Raw genomic sequence first — 21,230 nt, forward strand, 5'->3', positions numbered from 1 at the left:
AGCGGAGGAACAACACCTCAAGCACTATGACCAACCAAAACATGGTAACACAGAAAGGAAGTGACGATTCTCCAGAAACCCAGCTCAAAATCCTGGACGACTGACCTAACAGATAGAGAAGTCAAAATAGCCGTCATGAAGACTTTTCACGAGATGTAGGAAAACCCAGAAAGGCAGTCCTGTGAGCTCAGGTCTAAAATTGATCAACAGAAGGAGTACTTTACCAAAGAGATTTAAATGATAAAAAAAAGGACCAAACAGAAATTCTGGATCTGAAGAAATCAGTAAATGAGATGAACAATTCAGTAGAAAGCACTGGAAATAGAGAAGACCGCATGGAAGAGAAAATGAATGAGCGCAAAGATAGACATTGAGAAACGATGCAGGCAGAAAAAGAGAAGGAACCCAGAATTTTTTTTAAATGAAAACGTTCTATGAGAAATAGCTCCTTTAGAAAGGGCAACAAGGAAAATGGGTGTCCAGGAAGGAAAACAGATGAAGAAGGGAATAGTGAGCCTATTCCAAGAAACAACTGAATTCATGTGAGTCAACACCTCACAAAGTGGGATTCCACAGGACGCCGGAGTCTGTGTCACACATGAAGCTTCAGCTCCAGGAAGGGGGACCTTGTCTCATGTCTATCGACAGCTCTAATTTTCAAAATATTTCACTCACCTCTAGCTTTTACTCCTATCTACCTATTCCCGTGTCTGCTGCATTCACAGTCCCCAAAGCTATCTAAAGGCCGTGTTTCATAGAACCAGAGGCAGCCTATCAGGAAAGGGCTGAAGGTGATGTCTTTGAAAAGGAGCTGTTATGAATCTAAGCAAAGAGCCTGGATGTGTGAGGCTCTCCCTGATGTAGGCAGATACCAAGACTCCAGAACCCATTAGCAAGTGAGGATCTTGGTGGGGAGACAGTGGCCCGTCCATTGTGAAAAGAGATGCAGAGCAAAGACCAAGGCCACTTTCTAGGGAATTTTCTCCTATTGTGTCAAGCAGAGTAAGTGAGGCCTGGCTGCACGAGAAACTGAGGCATATCCTTGGTAAATAAGATGAGGCTGTTCCAGGACCAATCACAGCTTAAAAGCAGAGTGTCTGCACCAGGAGTGTCTAACCCTTCTGTAAGTATGTACGTGGCTCTGACATGCAGGGCCCTGAGCTTAGCGTTGAGGAAGCGAAGTCATAATGTCCCTGATGGGAAGGGGTGAAAGCATCATAAAAAGACTAAGCGAAATACAAAATTCGTATCTGAAGTGCCACGCAAGACATAGAAACCTCAGTGCCATAGGATCTTAGAGAGAGGAAAGATGACCAAGGACTTGGGAAATGGGAGGGCTTTATCTAAAGTGGCGGGACTGAAGGGTATTGAAAAATTAAAAATTTGCAAAGTTATGCAGCATTTACAATGCCCAGCAACTCCAGGTTTTCTTAGGCGCCCCAGAGCACTGCTATCCACTGGAAATAAAACGTGAGCCACGTGACAGTGGGAGTTCCATGCTGCAATCTCACCCTGGGCGAGTGGTGATGGAGCCGAGTCATCCAGCAGAACGAGGCCTGTGCCTGGGAAGCAGCAGGGAAGTGAATGGGTCCCCTACGCAACCACCCGGCCCTGGAGCATGTAGGCAAGGAGAGGGTAGCCCAGCAACTCCATTGTCTTTGACCAAGAGGCTTGCAGGGACTTTTGACACCAGCATTTCATGCGAGAACATGCCCTAGGTAGCAGCCAGAAGACTCACAAACACACCTAGGCCCCTACTGTGACTTCCCCAGCAGCCCTTGTGTTCCACAGTCGCCCCTGCTTCCCAGGACCTTCCCCTGATACGGGCCTTACATTAGACCCTTGTAGAACTTCTCACAACCCTGCTCCTCCTGGTTTGAACGGACTGATCTGGCCTTCGCCTGGGAACCCCAAAGCATGCACCCATAGACCCTAATAAAGACATGTGCCCCAGGTCCTGCCCCTCTGTGCGCACTCTGCCGTGACCTTCCTGTGTGACCCTCAGAGCATGCCCCGGACTTCCGCCAGGACCCGCGGTGATGAAGTCTATTTCAGTGTCTCTGGTACTGTGGTGTTGAACCAAGATTCACCATTGGGCACCCCGCACTCCACATAAATGTTATTTTGATGAAGTCATAAGAGGGTTTTAGGAAAATAAAAAAACACTACTGCTTGAGGTCCTGGGGGGCAGCCAGGGTTACAAGGAAGGTGGACGAGGAGACACTCAGAGCAGATGCTGAAGATACAGGGGAGCTGGCCGGTCATGAGGGGAGGCTCTGAGCGCACACGGTGGGAGACCAGCATCAGCCCCGACTGGGAAGCAGCCTGCGCCGTGATGACGTGGGCGTCCAGCCAGGCAACGGCTGACCTCAGGGGGAATGTCAGCCAGTGGGCGTCATCCTGATCACCTTTTATTGTTCTTGGAGGGTGGGAGGTAAAGTGTTACCAGGGTCTGGGTCCTGAACGACTTGCTTAGCGGTATGTTGATTTCAGAAACCAGTGTTCTCTTACATTACATCGGTTTGTCACTATTCTAACATGCTGTGAGGAGGGACAGTATAACATAGTCATCGAGGTTCCATAGCCTCCATTCTTTCATATGACCTTGAACAAATTAATCTCGTGGTTTAATTTCTTTACATACAAAAGGGGGTAACTGTAGCACCTAACTACCTCACCGAGTTGGGATGAAGATTAAGAATTAGGAACTTACTGTGCATAAAGCACTTATAACAGTACCTGGCACAACTACAAAGTGTCAGCCATGGGCATTGTAATCCATGAGCTCTACCTTTACATACATCTGTGATGACCTCCTTAGGAATCCTTGGTAACGTAATTGTTGGGTGAGAAGGTGCAGAGATTTTTAATGCTTTCGATACAACGTTAAAGCACCCACCGGAAGATAAGTTAAATCCCCACCACCAGACCACCGGGCACTTGTGTTTAGTACCTCTCACTGATGCCACGAAGCATGACAACCAAGCTGCACCCAGCGACCACTTACAAGTGCCCTGTTTGCTCACTGACCCAGAATGTAGGAGTGGCACCTGGTAATGCGTCTTTTAAAGACACTCCCATTTGACTTGATCGATAAATCAATCAATTGCTAAAACTTTAGTTTACCCAGCCTCTTTGCAACAGCAACACTGTAGACCAGGTTCTTTTTGAAATTCCCCTGAACTTCTAAAACCTCTCTCCTACCTCATCTCCTGTTTCTGTGCCAGCTTGTTTTTTTTTTAAAAAAAACAGATTATCTTATGTCACTGGAAGCCCCAAGTGGCAGTGGCTCCAAGCAGGGGGACCAATGAAATGGAACGAGAGCCCCATAAGCTAGGGGCCTGCAAGAGTGTCAGGGGCTGGTCTCTCCTCCCTTCCTCGGCTGGGTTGCTCTCCATTTGGCCTAAGTCTCAGGCAGACTCTGGTAACCAAGGTGCAAGTTCGCAGTTCTGACTCACATCTCTGAGGCTTAAGGAGCTCAGGAGGCGGAGCGATTGTATATCTAGGAATCCCAGAAAAGACACTTTCCGAGCCCGTGACTAATCCAGGGGCAGGAGTTACGCAGAAGCAGCCCGGGCACCACGTTCTCATTCCCAGTAGGTCCTACCTACCAGCTCTCGCTCAACTGTCGCCCACAAGATGTCCCTTCCTTCCTAACAGCACTGACATCCGGTCACGGAGTCGTGCCCATTTCATCTCAGCAGCTCTCAGATCTGTCCCTCTGTCCTGACTGCTATCACCCCGAGTCAGACCCGCCGCATCTCTTGCCCAACTATTTCAGTAGCCTCCTGTCTGGTCTCCTGGCCCGCCTTGGACCCACCCTCCCATGGACACCAGGGTGATTGCTCCAAATGTAACTCGCCACCCCCCCCCCCCCCCCCGTTTCATAGCACTAAGCGCTGCTCCACGAGGAGAGTCACGATTCCTCGGCCCTCAGAGACCTTCCAGAACCATCTCCCGATCACCTTGTGCGACCAAAACCAAACCCGTTTTGCTGTTCTTCCAAACCCGTTCCCAATCTCCGTGACATGTATGACACGCATTCAAGTACCGCAGCTGAGATTTTAGTCCCTTTCAATTCCTTTCTCGTTCTACCTTATCTGGAACATACAGCTATCACCCGGCTCCTGCGGCTCTAGCTCCAAATGGGTCTCCGCCCGTTTCACTCCCGTCACCCGGCCTTACCCAGGCCTCTTCCTAGTCTTCCTCCTTCCGGTCACGTGCACGTAATGTCTGCCCCTTTCCTTCCGGTCCTGCTTCACACTGCCACCAGGCTAACCTTTCTTAGGCCTTATCTAGAAAAACCTTCAGTAGCTCCCAGAGTCCGCTGGAAGCCGCCCTGTGGTCTTCAAGGCCACTGAGAGCGTGGAGCCCGTCCCACGTGGCTGCCACAGGTCCCACGGCCCCACACCCTGCAATGCCCTGGATGCCCCCTCTGCCTCCCCTTCTGCTATTGTCCCTACACACAGCGTGTCCTTCGTATCTGCCTGAAGAAACCCTTCTCAGCCCCAGGGGGCCCAGGCCTCTTCCTTCATGACGCCTTCCCAGATTTCCCTAGCCAGACTTAAAATAACTGTGTGCACCCGTTCAAGTTTATTCCTCTATCACAGAGATGATCTGGGCCTGATTGCTGGGCCTGAGAGTGCCTAATTGTTCAGCAACATCAGTACCAATGCATGGGGAGTGCCACTCCTTACCCACTCAGGAACGTTGGGAAAGTTACTGAGCCTACTTCGCATTGACACAAAACATTAATACCTCTCTCTCAGGGTTATTTTATATATAACCCTGTATATATACATACAGTTTCTGGTGCACAGCAGTTACTTGCTCCTGACACCTCTCTGAAGACATCACATCACTCTGTGAGCTGTCTTCTCCCTCTTCCAACCTAAGTCAGCCCACTTTAATAACCCGAATCTTACTTTATAGGATTCTTGTATTTGTTGAAAAAATAAATGTACTCCAAAATCCTAGACATCCCCACTTCCGGAATAGTGATTTATGTGACATGCATGCTTTTATGTGATGAAGGCACAGCAGAAGTTACAGTTTAATTCTCATGAATGGATCTGAAAGCTTACCAGAAGTCCAGGCCAGTCACGTGACTCCTGCACGTCTTATCTGTGAAACGGACAGGAATACCTGCCCGTTCTTACCTTACAGAGTTGTCCTGGGGCACACATGGAAAATGTAGCTGTCGGGAGAAAGGGCAGCATTCCTACAGACGCTGCAGAACAGCTGTCCTAATATTCATGTTAGAGTCAAGTTCTTTCAAATGAATCTCTCAGCTCCTTTTCTTCAAGTCTTACAGAAAGCTGGAGGTAGTGCGCCCCCTGCTGCTGAACCGTGAATATATTTCGTTGTTGGTTGAAAGGATAAGATACTGGAAACAATGCCTCGTTATAGTAAAGGTAGAAGTACTGAAATTTAAAGCATGTTAAATCTTCGAAAAGGAAGCAACTACTTCAATGCAGTAAGAGTGTGACTTCCATTCGTCCTGCCAAGAGGAAGGTGAGTAAAAATAATCCTAATCAGAGTTCTCCGTCTTGAAACTTTCTTACAGGCACCTCTCCTTGGGGGTTCTTCACACTCCCCGCTCCCTGAGCTCTCTGTGCAGGGGTTTCTGGGGCCCTAAGTTACACACATGCCCCTCACCCCTGCCCCAGGCAAGACCGGAAATTCCGGTTAATGTCAGAAACTTCTTAATTCACTGAATGTTAGCTGACATAGATTTCACAAAGCATTAACCTATCAACCATTTAACTTGTAAGCTACTTGTTTCCAGTTGCTTAATAAAAGGTTTTGGCAGCCTTTTAAAGGAACCCCGCCACAGATGAGTTTTTTTCTTTCTTTCTTTTCTTTTGGGGAAGGAGGTGGTGGTAGTTATAATGGGCAGTATGATGGATAGAAAATATCTTAGTTCTCACTAAGGTAAAACTTTTGCATGTCCTCCAAGAGAATTGTTCTCAGGTATAGAAAACCTGTCTTACTTATTTTCTATTTGTAATCCTCAGAGAAATGCCAATTGATCACTCACAGTTGACGTGCAACTGACATTTGTAGAATTAATTCACCTTGATTTGCATCTCTCAGGCTGACAAGAAAGGTCAGCCCAGCATGCTCCTCCAGAGAGCTATCCTCAGCATGGGTCCCCTGAAAACACTCCTCAGACCCAGGCATGGCCTTCTAGCATTCCTTCTAGGATTCCCAGGATTTCTTCTAGGAATCCAAACCTAACCTTCATTTCCCAGACCTCCAAGGCTCCCAAATGAAGTATATTCTTGGATTTGGAAATGTACTTTAACTAGTTGGCAATGTCTTTGTGCCGATGTCCTGGAATGCATTAATACTATTTCTATTATTTCCACCTCTGGCTCTGAGGCTTCCATTAAAAAAAAAAAGTATCACCACAGTATGTCTTCTCATTTCTTAATGATGGGTAACTGAGAAAAATATACAAAATCCACTAGGACCAAGAATGCTTCCCGTCAAGAGTTGTAAAACTTCGTATCAACATTTTTGGAGATTATCTTTCAAATTTAACATTTAAAAATATATATACTTTTCAATCTAAAGAAGAATTTGAAAAGTTTTCGAAGAATCAATTTCTCACCAATTCAGTACACCATTATACCATTAATCTTTTATTTTTCATTGCAAATATCAGTATTTTACAGAAAAAAAAGAACCCCATAATGTTAAATTCCAACTAATTACATTCTCTCCAGATTCTTTTCCATGTACATAAATATAAACAGTAAATATAACTTATGTTCCAACACTTTGAGTCTCATTTAAACATTCTTCTATATAATTTTCCATATACGAATATTATTTAATGGCTACATAACAGTTTTTGACAGCAATAGCAATACACAAAATGTTATTTATACATTTGCCAATTATTGGTCTTTTTAAAAAAACCTGAATGAATGGAATTACTAGAAATATCTTTATACAAGTAGTTTTTTTCTTTTATCTTCCTGGATATATGCTTCTCAAAGTGAGTTAAACCTATCAAAAGATAGATTGGTTTTAGAGCTCTTATTATAATTTTCTAAATAGTTTTTTTAAAAAACTACTAATATAACAATGCTACTGGAATGAGAAAACATGTAGTTGAAAATTGTTTGCTATTAGCATGAACTAGGTCAAAGTTGTTTCAACTTGCATTTATAATATTAGGAAATCCGAATATCATTTAAGAGTTTATTTTTATTTTTATTTTCTCATTTGCACCTATCCTTTTAATAAATTTGCCTAGTGGAAAGGAGAAAATTTTATGGATTTGCATCTCCCTTTTAAAAAGTATTAAATACTTAACCCATATATAATGTAAGTAGCTTTTTTAAATCCACTCTCATCTTTTTAGTATTTATATTTTTAATTTTTCTCTTTTAACCTTACCTACCTACCTAATGATTTCCATTGCCATAACGTTTCTTTTGTATCTTTATTGGAATGAGAATGGTAGTGTTTTTATTTCTAACTCAATATTTAACATTTTAATTTATGTGGAATGAATTGTTATGATATAATTTGGGTCTAAAATTTCTTTTTTCATACTGACATCCAGCTAGTCTTTCCACTGGCAGTTATTATGTATTTATTTCTTTCCAACTGCCTTATTAGTCTTAGTTTAAACTTTCTACTTAGTACATTTAGAAATTTGCTTAATAGCACATTTTGAGGATTTGAGGTATGACTCCTATTTTTCCCCCTAAGTTAAAAAGACATATCTTTCCTTGCTTATTTTCCTAAATAATTTATCACAATTCCGGCAAGTTATCTTCAAAAAACATCTAGCTGGAATGTTAAGTGGCAGTGTAGTAAATCTCCATGCTGACGTCACCCATTCCCATTCCTTTGGACATTTCATGCACATTAATTTCATCCTCAGAATAATGCTGCAAAGTATCATTTGTATTTTACAGATGATGACATAGAAGCTAGGAGTGACTCTCCCAAGACTATACAACTGGTAAGGAGTGAAGTGATGACTCTAATTGTGGTTTTCCGACTGCCCATTTCCTTCTTTTCCACTATATGAGGATGGCGTTCCTTCAGCCGGCTTCTGCATAAGCATCTTTCTCAATTTACCCCAATGTTGCTGTGTTAACACTTTTTAAATTTGAGCTTGTCACTGAGGCAATCTAGAAATGAAATTAATTTTTTAAAGACTGTATATTCTGCAACTTCCTGAGTTAGTCTTTTCCTGTATGTTTCTAATAACACAGGTTTCACTAGTCACAAAACCATGTTATAGAAAACATTTGTGCCACCTTCTTCCCACATCTTCCCCACTTTGTGAATGCTTGTTAAGATTTTATCACAACGAGCTCCTTCAAGCATGTATAAATAAAAGTGGTGTCAAGGTTGTTTGATTTCTGATTGAGAAATGTTTTCTATATATTTGCCTAATAGAATGATGTTAGTTCTTGGTTTTAAGAAGTTATTTATCACACTATGAGAAACCAATAAAATCCTTTTACCAGAGAGAATTAAATCAAGATGAATGATGTTATTCAGATTTTTAAAGTTATCTGTAGTTTGAATTTTTTGCTATTTTGCTCAGTTGAACATTGGCTTTATAATCCTGAGTCGTAGAAAATAATTACAGGCACACCTCAGAGATATTGTGGGTCCAGTTATACAATAAAGTGAATATTCCAATAAAGTCAAGTCCCATGCATGCTTTGGTTTCCCGGTGCATATAAAAGTTATGTTTATGCTATACTGCAGTCCATTAAGTGTGCACATTATGTCTAAAAATGCATTTAATTGCTAAAAAATGCAAGTCCTCATCTTTTTGCTGATGGAGGGTCTTCTTTCAATTTGTGGAAAAAGTTAACATCTACAAAGTGCCTAAAGCCAAGTGCAATAAAATGAGGTCTGCCTGCATTTTATTTGTGTATTATTTGACTATGTGTTCCATTCTGCGTCTGTTCAGAATGAGACCCTTTTCAGAATGTGTGACTTCTAGTATTAAGGCCATATTTACCTCAAAATGCAAATATTAGAGTATCATCTTTCATGATACATATATTATTTATTACTTGGACATCTGAAAAAATATAATAATAAGCCCATTAGGGTAAGATTCTAACTCACCAGAAAATTATATTAGCTTACAATATCCCCTAATTTTTAAGGCTTTTTATTGGTTATAACTTTTCTCATTTGATTTATTTTGCATTCAAGTAGTTTTTTAAACCACCCTTATTGTGAACTAGTTTAACACTTCATTTTGCCTCTATTATGCCCAGTTCTAGCATTTTTGCAGCTTCTCACGGCTTCTTTTCTCAATTCTTATGAATAATATTTTTTCAGTGGGTCTGGGTTACTTTCACCTACATTTTATTTGTCGTCTTAAGTTCTTTTTCGTTTTAATGACTAATTTTTAGGTCTATTTCAGGCATTTTGGCTGAAACTTAAACTTTAGGATCCACCCAATAACACCACTTTGTTATATTTTAAAAAACATATAAAATATTAATACCAAATTATGGCTTCTCTACTTCCAATAAGGCATAAATTACTTAAGTCTTTATTTAATTTTTCTCATATACAGAAGAGCAGCAAGACTATTCAGAGCATATTTTGGCTTAGTACATCTGTATTTTTTATGCCACCGTGTTCAGATCAAAAGACACATTAAGAAGCATTATTTTGTTACAACTTAGCCAAATTCTGTTTCCATTTAGGTACTCAGCTCTAAGCTACATTTAAAATTTCCTTTTAAAAAATATGTTTATTGATTTTAGAGAGGAAGGGAGAGAGAGAAACATCAGTCAGTTGCTTCTTATATGCGCCCCTACCTGGGATGGAACCTTCAGCCTTTTGGGGTGCAGACGCTGCAACCAACTGAGCCACACCGGCCAGGGCTTCCCTGACCTTCACCTCTCTCTGCTTCAGTAATAAGCTGAGAGACCAATTTCTGCCAGGCTCTCTTCACCAGCAACACTAGACTGACGTCATGGGCATTTCCCCACCACAGTGCTGCACTCTTCTGACAGGTGACGTTAGGCGGAAGACTGAGATCATGAAAGCGTGGATTCCAGTGTCGGCTCTTCCCCACGCCAGACTCTGAGCAAATTATGAATTAAGTCTTTATTTCGTCTTTGAAAATGTATTCAGTAACTTCTGCCTCTCGGGGTTGAGAAACCTTAATGGGAGAGCGGGGTCAGTGCCCAGGTCATGGTGAAAGCCCATATGCAGAACAAAAACGGGCACTGCAGCGCCCTCCCCCTAGAGGACCACCACTCTCCGACTGAGGGATGCAAACGGGACTAACAGGGAAGGACCTTTACCTCCCCCGACAGCTCCGCGGGCTTTCACCGTGGCAGTAACATCAGCTTTACCACGGCCGGCTGGTCTGGAAAAGTTACATATTTCCCTCCTCTGCACACAGCCAAGAGGCAGAAACAATAATGGGGTGTGTGGGATGGGGCACATCAGAAGGGACACGGTAAGTTGGTCCTTCTTAGATTCACTGCTATCAGCTGTAGCTGGTGCCGCTCACTGCAGAGGCAGAGCCAGCAAGGAGGAAGGTTCGCCCTCACTGAGAAAGCTCGGAGTCAGCTGCAGATTAAAACGGCACTCCCTTGATTTCTCCTCGGGAATTTCAGAACAGTCATGCTGAAGTATCTTTTTCCTGGGGCAATTTATTTCTTCTTTTGGCCTCAGTTACTGTTTGGACATTCTTTTCTTTTAGGTGCCAGAGCAGGGTTCTGCAGGAATTTTCTGAAGTATTAAACCAGCACTAATCTTATTCCCTGGATTGTCTTTGGACCGAACCTCCCACGGGTGAGCTCTTCAACAAGTGACCACCGGGGCACTTTTTCGGATGTAGAAGAGTGTGGTGGCGATGCTGCCGTATGGGGCACAAGGGTCAAGTAGGAGAATTCAACAGTGAGACAGATTGTAAACATCAGACCTTCACAAATACAGGATCATGCAAAGCGAACCTTTTAATTAGACAAATGTATTTTATATTGGCACTTGCATTAGTTGCTATTGCTACTGTGTATATCTTTATATTGTATATAAGAGACCCCATAATCTACTGTATATGAGTTTTACTCAGAGGCGGTAGCAACCGTAATAGCTGCAAAGTAAAATATTCCTTAGACACTGTCATTGTAGACAGTAACACCTGGAGATCATTAGCATTTACAATACCACCTTCCTTTAAGCACAGTTGCTAATATGGAACCCTCACGTTAACACCCAATACTAAAATAAAGCTAACTCTGTTTAGGATTCTGGATCATAGAGTACACTCTGAAACGAACAGTGCAATAACCAGTAAATCACTTACTGATAGGTTAACAAAGACACCCAATGGCTGAAATGTCTCAAAGAGAATTAAAGTCTACATCTGCCTAGCATCCATCACATAACCAGTTCTAATTACTCATATAAGAAACTGCCCTTTAAATGAGAATATTCTGATGCTAGGACGAAGGTCCAAAATAGCATTTCCAGTTTCCCTTCTTCTAATTTTGAAGACTTTCTATGTTCTTGCTTCCTTCAGAGAGCTCTGGTTTGGCCATGAATACATTATTGGCTCCGGAAGCCTCTGGTTGCTTATCATCACCATCATACACAATGTCTTCTGGATTGGGAGGTGGGGGACAGAAGTCTTTACCCGGAAAGATCTCCCGGAAAAGGGTTTCGGCTTGCTCAACCGCGTGCTCGCTTCCCAGTCCCCAGTCAGGCCCAGAGCAGACATACACATTGGAAGGTAAGCCACTATAGGAGCTCCTGCGGATTCCCGAGGAGTCTCTCATATTAAAATAAAGGGCCCACAAGAGCCTTGGCTTTGTAAGTTCTTCCTCGTCTACTTCCATTTCAACCCATGGGGTGAACAACTTCTCCACCACTGGTTCCAAGTCTTCTCTTGCCATTTTAGAAGAGGAACAGGTCAGATGCACCAGATAGGTGCCTTTCATGCACGTCATAGTTGAAGAACACAATTCAGTGACCCGAACGGCACTCATCCCTGGTTCCGCTGGAGGCACCATCAAGACGGAAATCTGCTGATCTGAATCTGTCTTCAGTACAGATCGATCCGTAATGAGCACTGCCCTGGAGATCTGCTTATACTGCACATTCGCGCATGTGTCCTCAGAAAGGGAGCTATCCTCCACAACGAAATGCTCAGCACTTATTCTTTGGCCAAAGTGATCGATAATTGCTTTGCACCTTCCGGATTCTTTGTCCACCACAAGGCACTGCACTTGATGGCAAAGACAGTAGATTCCACCGAAAACCGCACACATTCTGCAGAAACACTGGGAAATTTCTCCTTGGCCGTACAAGGGAAACAAAAACGGAGTGTTGCCAAACCGTCCAAGACACTGAAGGAAGTTTTTTGTTGCTTTAAGGCCATCTAGTGTGGTGCAGGATGGCTCTGTCATTGCGATGGAGTGTAGTATAAAGTGCTGGAGGTTGGGGGTGAGTTTTTTAGTGTGCAAGTACTCTGCAAAAGAGCACTGGATGGAATCCTGGTATTCATCAGGATGCCGTTCATAGTCTAAACAAAATGTGAGAAACTTCATTAGCATCCTCTTTTCCACCATAGTGAGCTCTTTGCTATTGAAGACATCTGCTCTGGAGCAAGGCACCTGTTCCACTTTTCCTTCTCGAAAAGCAAGAATCCTAGTGACATTTTTAAATTCGGCATAACGACTGACATTTGATTTGATTAAAAGATCAATCAGCAATCCTCGAGAATACAGCAACTTTGACACCAAGTCAATATTGAACCTCCTGCCTTCTTTGACTATTTGAGAGTAAGTAATCCTGTTTTGCTTTGGTGGATCAGTGTTGCCTTCTACTTCAGGTTTGTTTCCGTCTCTATCTCTGTCTGAAACTGTGTGTACACAAGTTTCATCTCCATGGTATTTTTTCTCTTTCGCCTGAGTTTCCTTTGTATCAGTTACTTCCAGTAAGGCTTCCCCATCGTTGTTTGGAGTATCTTTGGCAGGCGCTTCGAAGCTGGTAACGTATGAATGTGTTTCTTCAGTCAGGCATGCAGCATCCAAAGGCTTAGTGAGGGTATTAGGTGCTGCAAAGGAAGGACTTTTCTGCAAATCTTCAGCCTCTTCAGTACTGTCACCCACATCCTGACCGGCATAACAGAACACTTCTGCGTGCTGAATGGTCTCGTCCCTCCTCCGAAGGGAGATGGCTCCTTCTGTTTCCCGGATCAGGTCTTGCCACGCAGCAGTGCTCCCGTCCCCGACGTCACTGCTTTGCTGATTCTCCTTCAACCAGGAGAGCAACCCAGAAAAGGTGAAACTGGCCCAGTTTCCTCCATAGTAGCTTCTCGCATCGAGATGGAGGACCCTCTGACCACTTCTTGAACAGGCGGCGGCAAGGATGGATTCAGGCAAACCTGTCCCTATGACGACCACATCAAACTCCGCAGGGAGACTGTCCGCCATCCTGGAAGGGGGAGTGTCTGGTGACAACGGCCAGTGAAGGAAATGTGTATGACTCCAGGCTGAGGGCTCAGAGGAGGTGTGAATATGCTGCAATGATGTGCTGCAATAAAATCTCTCCTTGTGAGGTTCCAGATCACCCCAGAAGTCCCGAGGGTGCAGGTCCTAGCTGTGCTGTTACCCTTCTTTAGTGTTTTTTATTTTTTACAGGTCAGTAGCGTAAAAACCTGATAAAGGACATCTAATCACATCTGAGGCTAATAAAACGGATGGGTGGTTTTCATTTCTGCATTTCATCTTAGCAGTAAATGTCAAAATGCATCACGTATGCATTTGTGACTGGAACTTTTCTGTGAAAGAAAATTCAAGAATACAGTTGTAAACAATATTAGGAGAAAAGTACTTTCATGCAATAGCAACTACAAAAGCCTCTACTAAAGCAAGTCAGGAAATGCTTCCCCACATATTTTCTAACTTTTTGGAAAGGAACAATAGAGATGTACTCCCCCAAAGCAGGCAATTCAGTAATGGAGAATGGGTATAATAATATCCCAGAATAATAAAGAACTAACGTAATTCTGTAACTCTTGCTTTTAAGAAAACTAGTATTTGAATAAAACGATACACAACTGTGATCTTGGGCCGTAAGATCACCGCGTGTGGCTCCGCGGTGTAGACGGAAACAAAGTGCGGGGCCCGTGCGCGCTGCCGTGACTGAAACAAACTACGCAGTGCGTGCGCGCTGCCGTGACTAGGAACATTCCCGGAAACAAAGCGCGCGGCACGTGCGCGCTGCCGTCACTAGGAATATCCCCAGGCCCAACCCAGTCTGGGGGGCATTGTAGGGCAGCTGGATGGAAGACTTCCACTCCCTACCACCCTTGGGATATCATGGTAGAAACATGAGACTATCTCAGCGGCATTAACTAGATTGTTACAAAACCAGTGATTCAGTAAAACAGCTGGCATTTTAAGATATTTAAGTGCATAAAAGAATAAGCCCCCTGAAGGGAAAATGTATTTATAACAAATCTTTACACAATATGAATGTACATATGCATGTGTACGTTTTTAGGTGTAAGTTAAAAAGAAACCCCTGGGTTCATATGTTCAAACATCTTCACATAAATAACACCTACTTCTACCATTGGAATAGGGTGACTTGCGTTTTTCCGGACTCTGGCTCTGTGACCGGCATCTCTGTCTCACGACATAAAGGTCTAAATATCTTCAGCCTACATTAACCTGTTTGGGGTTCTTGTTTTTGAAGGGGCAAAGGCTCTCCTGTTAACTTCGGGCACAACACGGGTTACATTCCACGTGTAGCACACCTGTGTGGCCCTGGGGGTGGGGGATGGGCGACCAAAGGGATGAAACCCACACTCACCTAGAAGAAGTCTTCAGGCTAAAGAATGCGCATGCTACGGGGCCTGCGATCACTCATCATTGCCCAGGAAGAGGGAGAGCTCTTCTGAGCACTGATTTTCTCCAGTATTAAACTTACTAGCCTACACCAGTACAATCTGAGCCTGCCTGGGCTAAGGTGACTAGTTACCTTGGATATCTGTCAAACAAACCATTCAATCGGAACTGAAATCAACTAACTCCCTGAACTGACCAGTTTCAGAGACGTGACTATCTTCATAGTCCTGTCTAGTCACAGCCTCTGCCTCAAGAACATCAGGAAATCCACTTGTTTCCAATACTCCATGAGGAACCAGGAACTGAGCACAGAATAAAGTGGCTGCCTGACCCTCTCGTGTATATACATATATATACATATATCTGTGTGTCTCAATTACTGAGACTGCCTTCTTCCAATAGAGGGTGCGGAAGAAGACAAAACCCACAGGGGTCTATGAAGAAGTATAAGCACAGTAAGCTTATCCTTGAATAAGAAGATACAGCTGAGGATGGGAGTAAGATACGAGGCTACAAGACCTAAGTGCTAAAATCGGGACCTTCCAACCTACAACTATCAAAGGAGTCCTCAAAATACACAGCAAGTAAGACAAGACAACCTTAAAGAAGATTTAGCTCGGTTATCCCGTAATAGAGATGGTACGAGGGCTAAAGGGATGAAGTGATGGCCAAGTGCACACAACGGCTTGGCCCCGGGGTCAGGAGGACCCCCTCAGGCCGGTGGTCTTTCCACGTGGTAGGGCAGCCTCTCCAGAGGCCTCCGAAGCAAGCAGCCACTTTCAGCATTTTTAACAACACTGCCCCCCACCCCCGCATTGCTCCATGATTGGTTAGTTCTTGCTCAGAGATGACAAAGGGAAAACCGCCCTCCCTTTCCCCACCCTTAACTCTTATCTAGAAGTATAATCCTTAGTACTTAGTACTGACTCCAGGCAAAGAAGTTCTTAATCTTCTTAATCTTGGCTAACAATTTTTTAAGCTCCATCCTAGCCCTGCTGTTGACTTATCTCCCAGCGTTTTTTTGTTTGTTTTTTTTTAATATTTTTTATTTATTTATTTTTTAGAAAGGGAAGGGAGGGAGATAGAGAGAGAGAGAGAGAAACATCAATGTGCAGTTGCTGGGGGTTATGGCCTGCAACCCAGGAATGTACCCTGGCTGGGAATCGAACCTGAGACACTTTGGTTCCCAGCCCGCGCTCAGTCCACTGAGCTACGCCAGCCAGGGCTTATCTCCCAGCGTTTAAACAAGCCTCTTAATCGCTTACCCCCGAGTCTTCACCTCTAATTCACAAGCAGTGATGGCCACCGTTGAAAACACTATGTGTCCAGAGAAATCAAGCAGTCATCGGAAAATGCCTTGTGGTGCTCATTTCTAGCAGCCTGGGAATACCTATTCCTTCTGACGGGGGTGGGGTCTGAGTAGGGATGCCGCAGAGTGAAAAGGGACCGCAGAGACCAGGAGACACTGCAGGGAGGGGCTGCCCAGGGAGGATGAGGAAGAGGCAGAATGCTAGTACTAACAAAAGAACTCGATAAGCCCTGGTTTCTGAACTCCCAGCACAGAGGTGGACTAGAAATAGAATTTCCTAGCACAGAAAAGGCACTTCTTGTAAACGAGAAATTTTGTGTCTGTGACTAAATACTGATTCCTCATCCTACAAAGCGTCACTGATGACACTTTCGGCTGCAGCTTGAGTCACCCGCTCTAAAGCCTAGCCCTTAAATGGTAATGGAACAAAAATACAAAACAGATTAAATTTAAAAAAGAAACTTCGTCCTGCCTATAAAATTTCCTGATAGGTATTTTAAATTAATATAAAGAGAGTAATCACACAGCCATCTATACTCCCACCTACATACACTTACGGCCCCTCCCAAGTTTCAAAGCTTTGTGCAGGTGAAATTCTCAGATTAGTGCTTATTGGGGAGAGAAAAGATAGTATTAGAAGAATAGCATCACTGAAGAAATCAAATAGATAGAATCATCATTTCTGTGACTGTTTCCTTTGAAATATCAAAAAATGAAACATAACAAATACAGTATTTCAGTTTGTCAAAATAAGAGATTGGTGAATAAGAAAACGTTGATAACACTACAAAGATTTTGTTCTCAAAAAAACCTTGCCAACTTTGCCCAGCCTTTCAGAAAAGCCAGCCCTGGCGGTGGGACTCTCAGAGCCTGGTGTACTGCAGGGTGACGAGGCTGGGTGGACGCAAGGAACACCCCGTTAGGGACGAAGACAATGAACGTGAAGTTGGTTCAGATGTTCAAGAGCTTCCTCCTGTCTGTCCCACTGAGTGCAACCAATATCCTGGGCAGAGTACCTAGAGAAGGTGGCAGCAGGGCAATTGGAGAAGGAAACCAGAACTTTTATTACCACTGAACCTGTGGCCATAAAACAAACCTTAATAAATTTAGAACAGTAGTGTGTTCTAATTATAATGAGATTAAGTTACAAATCAATAAAAAATAATAGGACAGCCTCCTAACACTTGAAAATGAAAGAATATGCTTCCTGATGGGTCAGGAAAGAAATCTCAAGGGAAAATGGATCTACTTTGAATAGAACAACAATTAAAATATGGCATTGCCTACTTAGAAGAGAACAATCAAAAATCAATCTCAGCTTCCATTTTAAGAAATGAGAAAGCGATAAAGAAATAACACCAATTCTACACAAACTTTTCAGAAAACTGAGAAGGCATGACCATTTGCATTTGTTATTCCAGCATTACCCTGCTGATAAAACCAGAAAAGGACATTCAAAGAAAATGAAGGCCAATATCCCTCATGAACGTAGAAGCAAAAATTCTTAGCCAAGTTTCTGCAAATAGATTCCAACAACATATAGAAAGAAAAATACATCACAACTAAGTAGAGTTTACCCCAAGAATTCAAGATTTGTTTAATATTCAAAGCTAAATGTAATTCACCATGAGAATCTCCAAAGAAGTAGGAAATGCTCTTGACAAAATCTCATTATAAAAACTCTCAGCCAGCTAGGAAGGGAAGGGAACTCCTCACCCTGACAATGGACATCTATGGAAACCTATACATAAGCCAAAACAATCTTGAAAAAGAACAAAGAGGACTCACACTTTCTGATATCAAAACTTACTACAAAACTACAGTAAACAAAACAGTGTGGTACTTTCATAAGGATGGTTGTACAGATCGAAAGAATACAAAATCCAGAAATAAACACTCACAATGTCTCATCAGTTGATTTCTGACAAGGGTGCCCAAAGCATTCAATGCTGAAATGATAGTCTTTTCCATAAATGCTGCTGGGAAAACGGGATATCCACGTACAAAAGAATAATGTTGGCGCCTTACTTTTCACCATATATAAAAATTAATTCAAAATGGATTAAACCTATGTTACAAACAGTGGATCTGTTTTTATCAAAGCATACCAACATGTTCCTGGAGTAAAAAAACCTCTATAAAATTACTAGGGCAAAGAATTTATGATATATGTAATTGAGCTAAGCAATTACCTTCAAAAGAAAAAAACAAAAAAACCTCACGTTGTATTGTATTCTTACTAACAGAACTGTAGAGAACTTTTCCCTTATCTCTTCACAATTTTCCCAGCCCAACAGATACAATACGGCATCTGGCAAAAAAAAAAAAAAATCTAGCTCACTGCTATTCTACCTTTCATTTTCTGAATCCCCCTGAGCTTTTTTTCACATTTATTAGCTATTGGTATTTCTTATTCTCTGAATAACCCATTATATAATTTGCTCAGTTTCCCACTGGACTGGTTTGCTTTACTTGTCGGTCTATAGAGGCTGTGCACGTGCACCAGACATTACGGCTCTGTTCCGCATGTATTATGAATACTTATCCCAATCTGTCATTTGTCTTTTAACTGTCTCTCATCCTGCAGACGCTTTTATTTCTAGGTACTCAAATCTGTCATATGCATTCCTTTTAAAAATTACTTTTGAGTTTTTTCAATTTTTAGAACTTTATATATTAAAATTTTTAATCCATCTTGTGTTCATTTTTGTGTTCAGTGTGAGATAAATTACATTATTCCAAATAAGCGAAAATGTCCAAAAGCTACATCTTTAATAATTCTGTCTTTCCTCCAACTAATTTGAAATATCATCTTTATAACATATCAAATCCTCATTTATGCATGGGTGTGCCTCATAATACTTCTGCCAGAATCATACCATTTTGGTTGCTACAGATTTGTAATATATTTTACTGTGTGATAATGCAAGTATTTTCTCCTCATTCTTTAACATTTTTTTTCTTAACTATTCTTTTTATTTTCAATTTTACCAATAAACTTAAGAATGAATTTTCCATTAAAAAAAAACCTGCCAAGATAAAACAGTAATAAAGTATCAGTGGAACTCAGGATTTTTTTTAAAAGAAACTTTAACACCTGAGAAATACATATTTCTATTTCAAATAATACACATGAAAACCTAGAGCACACACAAAAAGGTCAATTCTTTCTCAAGCTTAGAAAATCACAACTTCAGTGATATGCTGGGTGGATCACCCTTCAAAATATCAAGTCCCAGTTAGACTTAAATATTCTCTAAGGATTAGATGTATTGTTGAAATAAATCTTCAATTAACAATCAAGTTCGACTTTAATGAAATTGACTGGCTGCACAGCTAAATTTTTGTTCATTTGAGTTGGGATTCTCTGTGCCTTTTTAAATCTCACCTTACATTTTGGTGTGCTGGATCCTATGAGGAGAAAAATATAGTACAACAGCCTACGGGGCACATGCCTATTTGCATCCTGAGGATCTGAATGAAAGATCTCACTTCCTAGGAAGCAGTCAAATTGTTTACAATTGCTAGTAAACAAAAAAATTTTTAATTGCACACTGCTACTGTGAGGTTTCTAACCTCTCATTTTCAGAAACAAATACAATATGAATTAAATCTCATGACTCTCTACAACTTTCACCGTTCATCACTTCTGTTCTTGAATACCTGACTCTATCCCTCATTTCTTTCCTCAAATTATACGAGGTGAAAACCGAAATAGGATGAGCTGGACAGCGGCTGGACAGAGCTGTGGAGGAGCTAGAGCTGATGATGGGTTAGGGTGTCGGGCCGGCCTGGAGGGAGATGAGCACCACAGGGACAGAATCGAGGTCGGCTTGGGGCACGAATAGGTGAAGGAAGCAGGAAGGAACACCAAGCAGCTTGGGGCCCGGGGCACGTCCAGGGCAGAGCGCGGGCGGGTAGGGCGAGTAGGAACCATGAGGCCGAGCGGGGAAGGGGCGAGGGTGCGTGGCAAGAGGAGGCACAGACGGGATGGCAATGCAGGGAAGGGTAAGTTTGCAGAGGAGAGGCGTGTGCTTTCTCCTCCGAGCCCAACTCACCGAAGAGACTGCTGCTAAACCCGTCCCACATGCAGGCTGCACTGTCCCAGACCCAGCCGTTCCTCAGGCAGGACACGAAGTTAAAGGTGACCCCGAAGATGGACACCAGCAGGTCGCTGAGGCTGATGTTGACCAGGAAGAGGTGGGTGGGAGTGCGGAGCCGCTGGAACTTGTAGTAGAGGATGAGCACCAGCAGGTTGTTGCAGACGCCCAGCAGAGCGATGGAACCAAGCAGCAGTGCCAGGCGCTCGTAGGTGCTCGGGGTGAATAGTGGCGCGGGGCTCTGCGTCCCCGCTGGCCCCGGCCCCTCCGCGCCCGCCGCTCCGCCGGCCTCCCAGAAACCTTGGCCGCCACTGCGGTTCCCCGAGTACATGGCCCGGCGACGGCACGCTTGGCGGGTGGAGGTGCTCAGCGTCCCGCTTTGCCCGCGGCGCGATCGCTACCGGATGGGACGCGGGACCTGCCCCCTACTTTGCCAGTGTGCCCGCTGGACCGCCTCTTCCGCCAGGCGCGCCCCGTAGCCACGCCCCCTCTCCTGGCTGCTTTCCCAGAGCCTAGCGCGCTCTTGTAGCCACGCCCCCAGAACGCCCTCATAGCCACGCCCCTTCCCCGAGGGCGCATTCCCGCTCATCCTGCAAACTCTTGAATCTACTGTCCAGTCCTGGTTCCCACGCTTTCCCTGTCCCTCGTGTCCTCAGGTCCCCTCCATCCCCTACTTCAGCGTGCTCCCGGGAGGATAAAGCAGCAGGGAGACAAATCAACCGCAATGGCATCTCACACCCTGTCTCCCCTCACCCAGCTTGCAAGCACCAAGTCCATTTACTCACTCCCGCATTCACTCACTTACGCATTTCCTCCTTCGTAAATGTCTCCTGGCGCGTGCACCTACTCTGAGCTTAAGAGAGGGCTGGATGAGGGACTCCATTGTCGGCTTCCCCCTTTTCCAGGCAGCCGGCCGACAACGCCGCTCCCGCGTGACGCATCATGGAA

The 21,230-nt window shown here is 43.5% G+C and overlaps 2 protein-coding genes across 2 annotated transcripts in view; both read right to left on the minus strand.

The window, feature by feature from the left end:
- OPN3 (opsin 3) overlaps window positions 1–20,759 on the minus strand; it is a 32,589-nt gene extending 11,830 nt beyond the window's left edge. The window contains exon 1 of the mRNA XM_028531232.2: window positions 20,241–20,759. Within this exon, the coding sequence (XP_028387033.1) occupies window positions 20,241–20,613 (373 nt within the window). The 5' untranslated portion in view covers window positions 20,614–20,759. The remainder of the gene's footprint in view (window positions 1–20,240) is intronic.
- CHML (CHM like Rab escort protein) lies at window positions 7,762–13,775 on the minus strand. The gene has a single exon (XM_036016135.1). It carries the CDS (start codon window positions 13,452–13,454, stop codon window positions 11,502–11,504), a length of 1,953 nt encoding a protein of 650 aa, XP_035872028.1. The 5' UTR covers window positions 13,455–13,775; the 3' UTR covers window positions 7,762–11,501.
- Window positions 20,760–21,230: the final 471 nt, after the last annotated feature.

The sequence above is a fragment of the Phyllostomus discolor genome, chromosome 15 (assembly GCF_004126475.2).
Source record: "Phyllostomus discolor isolate MPI-MPIP mPhyDis1 chromosome 15, mPhyDis1.pri.v3, whole genome shotgun sequence".
Taxonomy (NCBI): domain Eukaryota; kingdom Metazoa; phylum Chordata; class Mammalia; order Chiroptera; family Phyllostomidae; genus Phyllostomus; species Phyllostomus discolor.